The sequence below is a fragment of the Thermobia domestica genome, chromosome 16 (genome assembly GCF_964235325.1).
Source record: "Thermobia domestica chromosome 16, izTheDome1.hap1.1, whole genome shotgun sequence".
Classification (NCBI taxonomy): Eukaryota; Metazoa; Arthropoda; class Insecta; order Zygentoma; family Lepismatidae; genus Thermobia; species Thermobia domestica.
This window is the reverse complement of record NC_137469.1, coordinates 73213138-73229029: the sequence shown is the minus strand read 5'-3', so window position 1 is coordinate 73229029 and position 15892 is coordinate 73213138. Positions and strand designations below refer to the sequence as shown.

Below are 15892 nucleotides of genomic sequence, written 5' to 3'. Positions count from 1 at the left end.
ATTTTAGGGACTGATCATGGGGTAATGCCTCCCTGGAGCAACGACAGTTCCCCAGAAATCATACCTCTGATAGGTCCGGATGTGACACCAGTATTTGTGTATTACCACTCCTCACTCTAAGTGTATTGAAACTTAAGTCAAATTAACTGTTCTGAAATCTTCACCGGTTCTCTCCTCTGAAACCGCATGCAAATGGGGCCAACCTTGGTCATATACCACATCTGGAATATTACCGTTTATGTCAGAGATCCCGAAAAATATATATTCGACACAAATAAAGGATGTTTTCGATTTTATTTTATTTTATTTATTTACTAGCAGCGTTCACCCCGCTTCGCTGCGGTCACCCCGGAATGCAATAAACTTTGTTACTTAGATAATTTTTACTTTTTCGCTTTCAAGTGATATGATAAAAACCATAGAAGATTGCAGTAAATCTTAACATTATATCGCCTGTCATTTATGTTAACCCGCCCCGCTTCGCTGCGGTCATCCCGGAAGTTTTCGCTTTCAAGTGATATGATAAAAACCATAGTAGATTGCAGTAAATGTTAACATTATATCGCCTGTCATTTATGTTAACCCGCCGAGTGACACGGTCATGCGGGTTGCATATAAATACGTTTATTTTTACCTATGATGAACTAACAAAGGATTTGTACGTTATGGACACTTGAATGGTCAATTATCTCAAGACACTGGTAATTAAAAATTAAAGTGATATGATAAAAACCATCTAGGGTCCAAATCCTAATAACCCCCCAAAAATAAAAGAAATTGGTTCAGCCGTATTAGCGTGATGAGGGAACAAAGGATTTGTGCGTTCTCTTTTATATATATAGATTTATTTGCCTGTCACCCTCCCACTCTGACCTTCATGCCAACCAAGGCTTAACTTGAACTTAAGCAACATCGACAGCGTCATTATTCATCTGCGACCACGAAAACTAATACCATAACGATTTCGATATTAATATTGTTCATATTGAGTACTTTTACATGCCACTTGCCCCCTTATTATGGATGGCTTCAGTGTCGCACCCCCACAACTATGGAGCAATTTCAACTAACTTACGTATAGCTATAAACCACCATCTGTAAAATAAATGTGCGGGTGACCTTTTTCGGGGAGGAATTCATTAGCTACTTTTCCAATATCAATGTGGTGGCTTTTTTCTCTTTCCGTGCTAAAGATTGCCGAAGAGCTCAACTGCATTTGCACCACTGTCCTATGAATAAAGATTTTAATGGCATTTATTTTACTAAGTGCTTGCTTAGGTGTTACAGGAAAAGTGAGATTCTGTTATAAATGAGTAGGGGTCTAAACAAATACGGAAAACTATTAGCAATGACACTACTCGAAATGAGTTTTCGCAATATAATGGAACAGTATTTTATTCGAATGTGAAGGAAATCATTGCATAAATTGGCCCTTCCCCTCCTTAGAAGTCTAAGCTACAATACGTATCTAATAATTTTGAATTAGAAATATATGCATCGAGCTTCATATCCTTAACTTTAAGGTCTCCTGAGTTAAGTAAATGAATAACCTTCCTGCTAACGAAAGAGTAAAGCTTTGGGCTTTAATGGTATCTGGAGTGTAATTATTAATTTCAGCAACCCCGAAAACTATTGAATAGACACTCATGTCTTTCAATTAAGAATTATTAAATTTTCACCCCTCCCATTAAACCTCCATGCCGATAATGCTAAACTTTGATGTGAACGATATAGAAGGTTTCATAATTCATGTACTCAAAAGCTATGGATTTAACATTAATATCGTTTATTTTCGATTATTTTTGCATGTCCCTGTGTCTCCAGGGGCGCCCATTAAGGAAGTAAGAGGGGACGATTGCCCCCTCTAGAGGAAATTATACTTTGCAAGATCGAAAACCCAAAAATTGTCTGAATATTTACCCCAAAATTTGGAACTATATTTGAAATGTCGCTTATACTTACCCCTTTGAAAACCACAATATGGGCGCCCTTGTGTCGGCAGGAGTCGTGTGGTTCGGGTTCCACGTTAAGTCGTAGATGCACATCTTGTATAGAGTCACAGCTGAAAGACACGCTGAACTCTATATCACCTCACCTCGTGAGATATTCTATTTTTGCATAATTTCTAAACCACTTCTCTTTCTTTGAATCTCCTCCTTCCTCTTAGGACACGCATAGGTTCAAACCGAATCTTTCTTCACGGTTGGAGGACGCAAGGCTACTGTACCATACGCGTACAACCCTTATGAGTTGCGCAGTTTGAGTAGCACGCACGAATAAACCACGCTTACATTTATTATATATAATTAATAAAATCTCATATTAGGACTAACTTCGCACACCAAACTTTTAACAATGCGACTTTTTAAATTCTGTTCATCATCTTTATTATTATTATTATTATTATTATTATTATTATTATTATTATTATTATTATTATTATTATTATTATTATTGCAATAGCTATATGAAGCAATTGTCTCGGCTAATTTCGTTAATACACACCATTCAGCAACCGGTAGTTGTAGAAATCAGGCTTTTGCAACAGCAATTGTTAGCTCAATCGGTAGAGCGCAGACTTATGGATTCAAGGGTTACGAGTTCGAATCTAGCCTAAGTCAAAAGATTTTTTTCTGATATAATTCTTGAGATTGAAATGTTTCTTTCTTCATCTTTATCTCGTAATTCTGAATAGAGATGTTTGGATGTGAAAGAAAAAAGTATACTAGGATATAAGAAAAGAAAAGATAAATTACATGATACCTTTTGCAATTTTTTACTATATTTTCACCTATCTAGGACGTTTCTAAAAAGTTCAGACTTCTAGACCTCCTTTTCGCTCTCTTACGTATCCTTTAACTAATTTCTACAATTACTTATTGAGTCTAATTTACTTATAATTACTTATTGAGTAATTATACATATATTACAGATATCTTATCTCTTTTCTCTACATCATGTCTTGAGATGAATGTTTTGACAATAGGTTACAGACACGATTTTACAAAATAATACGATCTGCGATATCAGTGATACATATTGTGGTGTTTAACTTAACATATAAAGCAATAAATAGAAAAACTGAGAATACGAATCTTTTAGTGCACTGATGCTTCAAATCTGTGTCTTTACTCCCTATACCTATGTTAATTCCCTAGTCAAAGTTAATAAAAAATTCTTATACAACCATCCCTTCCTTAGAGTACTGCGCGGTCACATACCCGTCACTGCGATGTAAAGGCACTTATGGCGACGAGGATACTACAATGATACTTAGGGTAATAGAGCCGGAACCAGAGAATCATGAAAAATTTGCTATCCACGTGTTTCGTATATATTACCACCATTCCATCTTAATACTGACTATAACGATAAGGAAAAAAGCAGAAAATAATATATACCTAACACATTTTATAAATGATTAGTTTTTTAACTGTTAAATCTTTTTTTTTAAACAGAAGAAGCACTTGCTTATTATTAAGATTGTTGATAGTTGCTATAATACATTAAATCTATAATAAGAAACGTAATAGAAGGAAATCATATACTTAACAATTCTCTACAGAAGAGAAAAAAACATTTGATTTCTAGAATTAGTTCTCAATAGTGTTATACCACTCTTTTATCCTAAAAGATAAAGAAATTTGTAATGTCTTTACTGCACCATTCAGTCTCCATCACTCTGTTCATGAATTGATATTGAATTTTTATACTCAGTGTACAACTACACATTGGAGTGCACAAGAAACCGCGATTCCTACATTTGCATTTCAAACTTACACCCTCAAGTTTCTGACAGCTGTATACATGGTAATCTCTAAACAAGCCTTGGGAATATCTTCGGGTGTTTTCAAAACTGGTCTCAGAATTTAGTCCTCCAAGTACCATCCGGAATCTTCTGGCCTTGGTAGATAGATCTCACACTTATCAGCGTTTCTCAAATTGCTGTTTGGTAATTGGATCTCTTTCTATGTTGTTTCAAAGCATCACTAATTGAAGGTAAACTCTGCTGGCTGCATTTTCCTTTGAATAATAATAATAATAATAATAATAATAATAATAATAATAATAATAATAATAATAATAATAATAATAAAGTGCCTAACTCCATCACGGATTTTCGCGTAAACCTTGAGGAGGTTTGTGAAAAACAGTTCTGAAGATTGAAAGGTCACGGTTCTGTGAATAAGTAGACCATAAGTAGATAATGCATTGCTGGAATTATGACCTTCAGAACTCTTTGTTGTTATTTCCGATAGTTTAAAAAATCCGAAGACTGTTAAGTCAAACTTCGGAATCCATGTTCACAATCTTGAAGGGAAGCATGAAGAAGCAGATTCCAGAATGATACTTCACGCTGTGAATCACAATTCAGAAAGAATTGTTGTGATGAGTAGAGACACCGATATATTCCTGGTCGTGATACACCATGATGTATTCCTGCTTTTGATACACTATTGTGACAGAATTTCTTATAAAGAATTGTACGTGATGGTGGGATTTCAAAGACAAGAAGGTTTATTCCAGTTCATCACCTTTGCCATCAGTTATCTGAGAATAAAAGAGGCGTAATAGCTTATCACGCTCCACTTGGATGCGGTATAACGTCATATCCAGTTGGAACATCAAAGATCAAGAGCTGTGTACTCACTCATGTCAGAAAACTGTGACATTTTATTTTCCTTAGGACGGATTCCTTTATCAGCAGGCGCTATAGAATCTGCAGAACGTGTTTTCCACAAAGCTCCTCAAGGTTAAAGCGAAGATTTGTGTTGAAGCTAACTCATATTTTTAGGAAAATGCAGCCTTGAGAAATTACCTTCCAACTAGTAATGCTTTGAAACAACATATAAAGAGATCTCATTACCAAACAGCAATTTGGAAAATGCTGATATGTGTGAGATAGATCTACCAAGGCCAGAAGACTCCGAATGGTACTGGGAGGACCAAATTCTTAAGCCAGTTTTGAAAACACTCGAATATATTCCCAAGGTTTGTTTAGAGATTACCGTGTGTAACTGTCAGAAACTTGAGTGTGTAAGTTTGAAATGCAAATGCAAGAATCGCAGTTTCTTGTGCACTCCAACGTGTAGTTGTCCGAGCAAGTATAAAAATTCAGCATCAGTTAATGAACAGAATGAGATATAAAGGTAAACAAGAAAGTTCTGTCGTTTTTTTTGTTTTCCTACCAAAAGAAGAAGAGTCATATTTAATCTTTGTGTTTTGGTTTCAAGAGTCCTTTTTCACTTTGCTATAAACACAACGAATTTTTTGGAGCTATCATCTGGAATGGCCCATTTCCATCCAGTTTGATAGGTCCATAAAACACAAATTTGGATGTCACTGTTTGAATGTCATCATAGGCAGGCAAATTGAAACCACTTAGTCCTTTTTTCAAAAATTTAACCTTGCACGGTCCTTCATCTGGGAAAGCAATAGTCCTCCCAATATACCAGTCAAGATCGTAGTACACGGCGTAATACATTTCTAAGTAAGATTCTTCTCTGGTTGGATCAATTTCTCCTGGCAAACTTTCACCAGTTGATGATGAAATTAGTTGATCCAAAGCATATTCTCCACTGTCACTATCTATGCACACACTGACTGGATTGCCAGAGTAGGAATTTTCCTATTTACTTAAACTAGCAGGTTATACTCATCACATGCGTTAAATAAACATAAAGTTGAACTGGGGTAATAAGAGACAGCTGTCTTTTATTACCCCTTCAAAATTTCTAAAAGGGGTAATAAGAGATATGCCCTCGATTGACCTGAAATGTAATGTTTCAGCATTTTTCAAAATTTCACATCAATCTTCATAATCTTAGTCACAAAGTTACATAGCAGTTATTTGCACATTTGTAACTCACTTTTCACAATAAAATTTTATTTTAAAACAGTCACGAACTTTCGTGGTAAGTTCAAAGTGAACGTATTTTTGCATCGCGTGACAACAATATAAAAACTCAGTTATGAGTACCAGTGGGGTAGGAAAGTAAAGATATTGACGGTTTCATTACTTATTTCTTTTTATATATATATAATTTTGATTTGATATTTAGGGTATTTTTTGGCCGTCTCTCTTATAACCCCGGTCTCCCCTATATATATATTTGTATGCCTTTCGAGTCCCCATCTGGAGACACAAAATTCACTTTGTGGGAACGTCGCAATTAAAGAACCATAGATTAGATCTACCAGTCCATCGAATAGTTATATGGATTCTTTCCAGATGACAGCTGAAGTCCGTATTGACATTAGCATCACATGTTAGTGTAGCAATCGATTCAACTGCTTGTATTCGTAGAATAATGCTAAAGGCTCCAGGTTAATCTGCAACGTTACCACATTGTGAAATTTTTATTCCCCATAGCAGCTGAAGGAGGCCCCGGAGGGCATACCATCATATAACATTTTCGCTTTATTTTAGCCTTTAGAATAGTGCTCTGTGGTCCGTGGGTGCCATTTTCAGAACACCTGATAATCAGTGATTCAGATTGAGAATATCAATCACAAAGATGAAAATTTTAGTAGAAAGAACTGTTACTGTTATCCTACCTCTATTTTATATCAGGTACTTGTTACTGTGTGCTCTTACGATGAATACAAGGAAAGAGTAGTATCTAAGTAAATCATTTTGCAAGTAAGGAATTCCTGGCGATAGAAATGAATCATGTAAATGTAAGCGTGACTACCTTATAAACTTCCGTGAAAGAAGTACTGCCCACACTATGTACAGCTTTTATGTTGGGATAAGCATCCAGCAATCTTTCTGAATTTTGAAGACTTGCCATGTAATTATTAATTTCCTAGTCAGTGTAATCATGTATTTTAACCCAGAGTACATGAGGAACCTATGGACCTATGTGACGTAAAGAAATACAAATAAAATTATAACAAATTGGTGTTACACGAATTCAAAATTATCATGAAATGTGGCCTACATGTTGCGCAAACGATAAACAGTATTTTTTAAATAAATACAACTTTACAACTTGAAAGGAACAGCAGCAATGATAGAAAATATCAAAGAGACATAATATGACTGTTCCCAACACACTGTTTGTACCATGAACAAAATATGAAAACAGGTAACTTGTTTATAAAGAGGTGTAAGTTAATCGAGTTCCCGATCAATACCGATTATAAATCTTACAAACATGAACCATCGACAACAATCGCTAGAAAGCGAATGACTTTTTTGTCTGACTAGCTAAAATATTGCCATAGAAAATAAATAAATATACAATAAACAAATAAATATAAAACAAAACAAAATACAACTGATTTACACAAAAATCATATTTCGTTTTCTTTTTTGAAGTGAATTTTCATTTGATTTCTCGTCTCATCTAAAATACTATCCATTACAAGCTACGTCTTCGGTATTACCTGAATGCAAAGTTGGAGTTCTTTCGTTGTGTGATGATTAATGTCAGTAAACGACTTTTTGAAGGGCAGGTATAGGAAATAAATAATTACATTGCCTAGGAAATTAATAATTACATGGCAAGTCTTCAAAATTCAGAAAGATTGCTGGATGCTTATCCCAACACTATTCATGAACTGACAAATCGCAATTCTTAAAAAAATGTAATAAATTTAGAAAACATGAGTCATGGCAACAATTGCAAAGTGCCAGTTGGAATCTTAAAACATGCGGTGAAAATTAGGAGTGTTGCCAATTTGAAAGATCGAATAATGGACGTTTCATGCTCATTAGAAGAGTCATAAATTCATACTAGTTAACTATAGAACAAAAATAAGCATACCATTGGCTTTTGGGGAAAATTTACTATTAAAATTAGGTGCCACATGCTATGGTTTTCATTTTTCAAAACTTCACTTTAATTCAAAATGGCGGATTTCACGATGGCTGCCGTCAATGATACCCTTATCGTATCACTTCCCTCTAGCCATAATATATATTACCGAAACCTTTATCCACTTATTATCATTAATACGCGGGTTAGAAGCGGAGGTAAGGGACTTACGCACATAGTAAGTATAAACAATTAATATGCCTGTAACTTTTCACCAAATGAGCGCATCTTAAAACTAACTTCACCATTGTCTTCCTGATTAAATTCTAGCCCGAAATTATGTATCATATTACCCTATTCCTATTTAAAAATTTTGACCTTATTTCAAAATGGCGGATTTCAAGATGGCTGCCGTCAAGGTCATACGTACCATACGACTTCCCCCTATGCTCTATACGTATCTACATGGTTGTTTTTCATGAACACTTCGTTTACAAAGGGTAGTAAGGGACTTCTGAAGTAATCTCTATTAACCACATCACAACCTTTAAAAATTATTGAAAAATAGAAAACATGCACCATGGCAAAAATTTCTTTCATCACAAGTAATGAATACATGTCCTCTATCAGCAATACAAATTTCATTGAAATCGGTGCCGGACAATTGGGTGATGTCCCTTGTAAGAAGGAAGATCACTAAATAACGAACGAACAAACAAATCTCTTTTACTTTTAAAACACAAATGTAGGTAATTTGTCGAAAGGATTGGATGATATTTTAAATTTTCAAGTTGCGAAATAGTCTGCAACAATAAAGAAGCATTAATGGTCATAACAATGACAACAAATACTTTTTTCAACATTAGAAATGTACAGAACAGTAACACTGTATGAAACTTAAAATTGTAGATTCATAGTAGAGGTTCATAGTAATATGAAATACAAATATATATTTTCCCTACGTTTTACAATTTGATTGCTATAAAATTAATAATTTTGTTTCGATTCCTCGCGGCACACCAGCGGCCCATTCACGGCACACCGGTTGGGAAACGCTGATCTATACAGTGGAACGACACCAACTGGCAATGCTAATGTAAACTCCATTTGAACTAATGTAATACAACTTAAAACACAGAATACAGTATTTACCAATGATTGTTAAGACTGATATACTACTAACTATAGTATGCATGAAAAACAGCCTGGCACTATTGTACACATGAGACTCCCGTGTCCGGTTGTGTCAGTGACCAGTGGCTTGTCTGACCAACTTTGAACTTTGCGTGATGTGGCTGCTGTGACCGTTATTGTCTATGAATAGTGGCTTTTGTGACCGACTTTGTGATAAGGCTTCTATGACCTGCTCCCTTTGATTTTTGTTTCTAGCGATACACATAATCATAAGCCGTGTACTGTGGCATTTTTGCGTTTCTGAAAGGAGTAAGCGATTTTTTCTTTAATGACAAACACATATTTCTGACTTTAAAGAAACCTTTGTTTTGAGACGTGTATTACTACATGTGCTTGACATACAGCTCTTGTGTGTATCCGTGTCCGTGTACATGGCCTGCTTCATGTTTTTATTTTATAAGAAGCGTCATATCTGGACGTCTAGATCATAGTTTGATGTGTAGTAATTGGGTATGGGCTTTAGTTGAAATACTTTTTTTTTATCTCAATGAAAATCAGTTATTTAATGATACAAATATTTTATATTTTCAGATGAGGAACACAGATATCAGGCTGAATGGATGAGCATGTAATTGCAGAATGAACACCATACATGTACTTGCAATTATCTTTTCTGTCATAAGCGCTTTATGGTCAACTTTGGGACAGGAGAACAGTGTCCGAGTGAATTGTAACCAAACACTCAGAATGGGTCAATATATATGTCCTGATCCAGATTATGACTACATTGACATTACTACACAACAACCTAGAGGTTGTGCAAGGAATAACTCAGCCAAAGGTATTGTTGTAATCGTATTTTTCTCTAACGATTTAATATGAAGAAAACATATAATTAGCTTGCATTTCATAAATACGAAAATAATTGCACTATTGTTTCGTTATCCTTAAACCTAAAAAGAATAATTGTGTAATATTTATACTCTTATATATACAGTAGAACCCCTCTGGTCCGTCACTCCGGTTGATCCGACCGTGCTCGAGCCGACCTTGTCCTGACTCGTCGGCGACTCGTGAGGCCCATTCTCGTGTACTGCAATCGCGGCATTGTTGTTTACTTACTGTTAGCACATATCCGCTTTACTGCTACGTCATCTTTTGTATTGTTTCGTTCGTTGTGTGTGTTTTCTGTACTGTGCTCTGCAGTTTTTAGTGTTAATGTTCGTTTGTTTTTACCGTAGAGAACAATAGTCATTTTGAGTTCAGAGATTGTTTATTTTACTGTAAATCCGTATTTTTTGATAATCCGACCATACCCCCAGTCCCAGAGATGACGGATTAGAGGGGTTTTACTGTATCGAAGACTGAAGGCATGTTTGTTCGCTATACAAATTCAGACTGTTGAGCCACTTGAAGTAAATTTTGGAAAATAGTACCTACCTCGAAGTGGGTTTTTATCTGTCATTTTGATTAAAATGCATTTCCTAAGAGGAAGGAGGTTCAAAATTTCAGCAAAAAATAATGTCTTAGGAACCTCTCAGGTTAGGGAGATGAAACTGGTATATAAACTCCTTATTAAAAATAATTGAACACGTATCGCAGCCTTCAAAAGTTTAGGAGGGAAAGGCAATTCCCGTAATATTTCTTAATTTCCCATTTTGTATTTATAAAATATGACAAAAATAAGAGAACGATCCAATCGTTTAAAACGAATTTTTCAAATAGTTAGCACTCCGGTTTATATAATTTTACTTAGATTGAAATGCATAGCCGAAGAGGGTAGAAAGGGGTTAAATTCTTTTTACAGAGAATAGCGGGTCCAGCGTTTTGTTAGAATGAGGTGGAGTTGAGCTTTTATCATCATTTCGATTTAATTTGCGTCCTAAGGAGATCGAGGTGCGGGTAACTCAATTGCCATAAATCTATTCATCCCGTGCGAAAAACAGTTTGTACAAGCTAGAGATTCTACCAAATATTTAGTATCAGTTTTCAAGATAATCGAATGAGTAGCATTGTTCTATTTTTACAGGAAACTTGATTATCTGCTTTGTGGATTATGGTGCAGACTTCCGAAAACGTAAACTTGGTGGAAATAAATGTTGTATGATGTTCAAAGTAATAATAGACATCGAGAAAGTTTGATCATGGCATATTTTATTCGCCGTATTTGATTGAGATAAATAAATAAAAAGCTTTGGAAGGAGATACAGCACATGTTTTAGATTAATTAGTGTAATTTTCACGCGAAGAAAGGGATACTTTAATAACTTCGAAGAGGAAATCAGTAAATCAAACCATTAAAAAGACAGTTTATTTGAAAGAATTCCAGAATTATTCTTGACCGTATAAACCAGTGAGCTAAAAGAAAGCAAGATGGCGCAGATATTCAGTCCCGTTAAGATAAAAATTCTTGATTTTTTAAAATTATTTGCCTTTACATTTTTTCTTTGTAAGAAAAATACTGTAAATGTTAAAAATTGTTTATTGTTTATTATTGGAGATTCTCATCTATGATACTGCACACTATTTTTTAAAGGTCCATAGTGAACTTTAGTTCGGTTCTGTGTTAAGAACTCTGCAAATGTACTTTTTAAAGTACATTTGTCTATCACTGTTATATCAGGACTAAATAATAAAGAAAGAGAATTAATAGTCACCAACAGCTCGCGCCAAGTGAACTTTGTGGTGGACAAATAACGTGTTTTTTTCTTGGGGAGTTCTCTCCCGTTTCTTCCCACTTTCTTCTTTCCACCATTTCATTCATTTCGCATCATCACCTTTAGCCTACCCAGCATAAACATGGGACGTAAAACTGAAAGATTTCATTTTTTTTTTTTTTTTTTTTTTTTTTAATAGTCACGAATAACATTGGTAGGTTCTAGATTGACAAAATCCTTTTCTTAGTAGAACTCATTGAGTTGAATACACTTCGTTAATGGTCTGTCAATGTTGCCATTGTTGATTTATTACTTCATTTACAACTATGGATGCAGCGCGCAAATTATGTATTTTTCTTGTCGAAACACTCTTCCTTAAATCCTGAATTAGCGAAATATTCTTGATTACGGCGAGCAACTTCTCTGTAAACTTGTAACAATTTAGTATGTTTCTATGACGGACAAAAATTCCCAAACTGCATATTGTGTCTCCCGAACGACTTAATCTTTAGCACGACTAAAGCTCAGAAGCGAAACTCGGTCTGCTATTACGTTAATATTCCACTGTTGTTAGATACATGTAGTATTGTCCACTAATAGCAGTTCATTCTACAACCCATTGCCATTTGTTATTGACTTGCCTTCATGTATATTTAGTTGCGTAGAAAGTAACAAAACTCCAACAAAATCCTCAAACATTATAATGTCATCACTAACCCACTTGGACTAAAATCGAACTAGGAACTCTTTGTACAATAAATAGTGGCGTACCATGGAATCACCGTGGCTGCCATATGTTACTAAGGCAACTAGTAACATGGATTACTTAAAATAAAATAATTGTCAGTTTGAGGTAGTCGCTTTATTTTGTACCATTTTATTTTTGACAATACAAACTGTAAACAAATGATTCACAATTGTTGTATTTAATCTCTGAAAATTCTGTAATATTAATTGTAAACATTCATTGAGATTTTTTTTTATTTCGAAGGTCATATCGGTATTGTAAATCGTATTTGTTTGATTATAATGTAAGTTTCTTGAAGAGGAATCTTCCCTATGAACTTAAACGGTACTTACATTGCTCTCCTAAACTTGTATTGTCATTGTTCAAAAACTCATGTCGATACAACTTTTTTTTTTTTCCTCTAACCGCTGTTATATCAGAAGCATAATTTACAAAGAGTTTCAGAAGGCGTAATTTTAAAACAGAATTAGTGCATCCCAGGGGCGGATCCAGGACCGACTTCTGGGGGGGATGGGTTGTCATACTGCTACTTTTAAGGGCTCCAAACTTTGGGATGGGTTTTATTTATATATATAAAATAAGAAAGTTTCCTCTTCTGGGAAGGGGGGGGGGGCGATCGCCCCGATCCCCCTCCCCTGCATCCGCCCCTGGTGCATCGAAGGAACATTGAGAAAAGCTTATTAGGTCATGGGTCAAGTTCCTTCGCCAATCCACTTGATTCCGCAGCTATCTATGAACTCTCAAGTACATAAGGTTACTATACTTCAACATTTATACGGACATGTCCGTATTTTGAGAATAAAGAAATTACTGTCCGCATACATTTTCCGAAACTCTCTAATTTGTCCGCATTTTCCAAGCTCAAAAGTATTGTTTTCCTAATGTGGTCCATCGTATTGGTAACCGCACAATTAGGTATTCAGAAGTGGGTGCTCGGCACGACAGTTGCTCTCGTTGCGCATTGTGTCGGCTTTTTTCGTTCCTTCCGTATCTATGCTTCCGGTTCTTTCTGCCGAGCTTTACTATACTAGAGTTTTATGAGCATAGTCGTAATTAAATGGTTAAATCTAGGCACACCGTGATCCTATGTGTTATTGTTATATATATATATATATATATATATATATATATATATATATATATATATATATATATATATATATATATATATACATATATATATATATATATATATATATATATATTAGAGTGGCAACCAGTTGTATGGAAAAATTTCGAAATTTATTTTAACAGTCTCACCCCCTAAATTTATTCCTTTTGGTTGTTTAAGCATGCGTGCAAAATTTCATGAAAGTATTTTAATATTTAAAGGTCGCTCAACGCGCTCAAACTTATAACTACGTTTACGTTACTTAAGCATTACATGAGAATGTCTTAACCTGGATCAGCCCAACTTTTTCTCTTTCATGTACAGTTTTCACACTTACGGTATATGACCTTCGGATGTATTCGATACATATTGTAAAGTTTGGTGATGATATGTTTAGAGGTTTAATATATAGGGTGTGTGACAAGAATATTACATTGAGCGATTGTGGCGTCATTTGACTTCCTCATTTTACCTGATATTTGTTTCTTAAATCTAGCATTTATTACAATTATTTGACATTTGAAAACAAGATACAATGTGAAATATACTTTAGGAATCATGAATACACTCTGGGAAAATTATTCTATTAAGACCTTGGTCGCTATATTTCTGTTTTTTCCAAGGAGAACTCGTTGAAGGACATTACCTCTTAGATGAGATTATTTTCTAGAAATAAATTTTGGAGAGAATCGATGGAAATTGATGGAGGATTGGAACTTAACCACACGTGTACATTTCATGTGCTTCGACACAACAGCATCTAACACGGGGTCACAAAATGGAGCTTGTACCCTGCAGGAACAGAAAATGAAGGATCTAATTACAATCTCTTGCAGGTATTACATAATAGAACTCATTGTGGCGAGAGTGTTCGACATGGCTTTTGGTGCTTCAATGGGTCCACACATGAAACTCTTTCAACGTTTCTCTGAGGCATGGAACTTAATTGACAAGCTGAAGTTCGATACCGAAAGTCAAAACACCAGATATATATATGTTGTAGAAGTTGTCGCAGAGGTTTCGACCTCAGTAAAGTATGAACTGATCTTTCTTCAAGCAGCAATTGACGCACTATCAACCCAGGCTTGGCGAAGTTCTTCCAAGAGGTATGACATTCTGCGTTCCTGGGACTGATCATCCTGCACGATGGATGGCGAAATTGATTTATTGCCTGAAGATATATCTTTTCCGATTACAATTTTACTATACGTCTCGTAAGCTGAATAGGTTTCGTGAGTTCAACAAATTTGTCGTCGCAGTGTATTTGAAAGCATGGTATTCCTCTCCTCTTGCGCTTTGAACTCCAAGGAATGGCCTGAATCTCTTAAGACAAATGCATTTCTACAAGATAGTTAATGCAAATATTGCAGAAGCAGCAATGCACAGTTTCTCGTATCTGTGGTATTTGAGCGAACCACTTCCCGCACCAGTGAAGATACATGGTTACAGCGTTATTTAGGGAAGGAAGTGAAGAAGAACTCGTGCTCTTAAGATATGACGAGACCACGAAGGATAAAGCTCTTTATGACTTTGTTTCTAGGAACACCAGAAAGCTATTTGAAGCACTGGACATCTCCACGGAGTTTTTATTTAAAAACCATAAAATATGGTAAACGATTGATAGTTTTCTTCAGACTCGAGAGTGTGTAAAAGCTCTGCATGTTGTAAATAACTTGGCAGAACGAGGAATTGCATTGATTCAAAACTTCAATGGAAAACTGATCAATCAGGATGGTCAGACTTAATTTCTTCTCCAAGTTGTAGAGCAGCACAGAGGGAAATTTCCTCACCCCAAGTAAATTCATTCTCCATCAAAGCATTTTTTGTTTCTTGTGTTGAATATACTTTCGCAAACTTAAATACTGAAAAAAATAGACATTAGTAAAACAAATATTATAAAATGATGTTTCCAAACATACTTTTAAGTTTCGTAGTATTTGTATGTGAATTTTACATTTTAGTGGTTTTAGGCCAATTTATGAATGAATTGGGCGACTACTCAATATTGTGTAACTGTTTCAAAATATATATATATATATATGTCTAGACACATATAAGCGTGACGAAAAGAACACATGAAGTAGATTGATAGGATATATTTAGGATGCCAAATACAACAATGCCCAACATTTGGGCTTTCAAAGTACCTTAAAAATATAAAGCATAATATCAATAAAGTGAAGTTAATTAAAAGATCTTCATTATGCTTAGAAAGACAGACACACAAGATTTTATTTTATTCGAATGAAAGAAATGAAAGTAAATTCCAACATGGACAGTTGGGAAAGAAAAGTTGGCATACTATCATTAATAATTTCATCATTATCACAACCACTGAAGGAGAAGAAGCACCAAGATCTAAAATGTGTATTGTGTAGAGTAGTAATAAGTTTTCATTTATGAATATAAACATTTAATTCCCATGTATCCTGTACCTACTAAAGCCTTTCCTATCTATGTCTTGCCAATATTGATAGCG

The 15892-nt window shown here is 35.0% G+C and overlaps 1 protein-coding gene across 1 annotated transcript in view; it reads left to right on the top strand.

Annotated features, from left to right (window-relative positions):
- The window catches only part of bisc (TM2 domain-containing protein 1 biscotti), a 37762-nt gene that overhangs the window by 12442 nt on the left and 9428 nt on the right, over positions 1–15892 (top strand). The window contains exon 2 of the mRNA XM_081742591.1: positions 9489–9738. Coding sequence (XP_081598717.1) covers positions 9537–9738 — 202 coding nt within the window. The 5' untranslated portion in view covers positions 9489–9536. The remainder of the gene's footprint in view (positions 1–9488; positions 9739–15892) is intronic.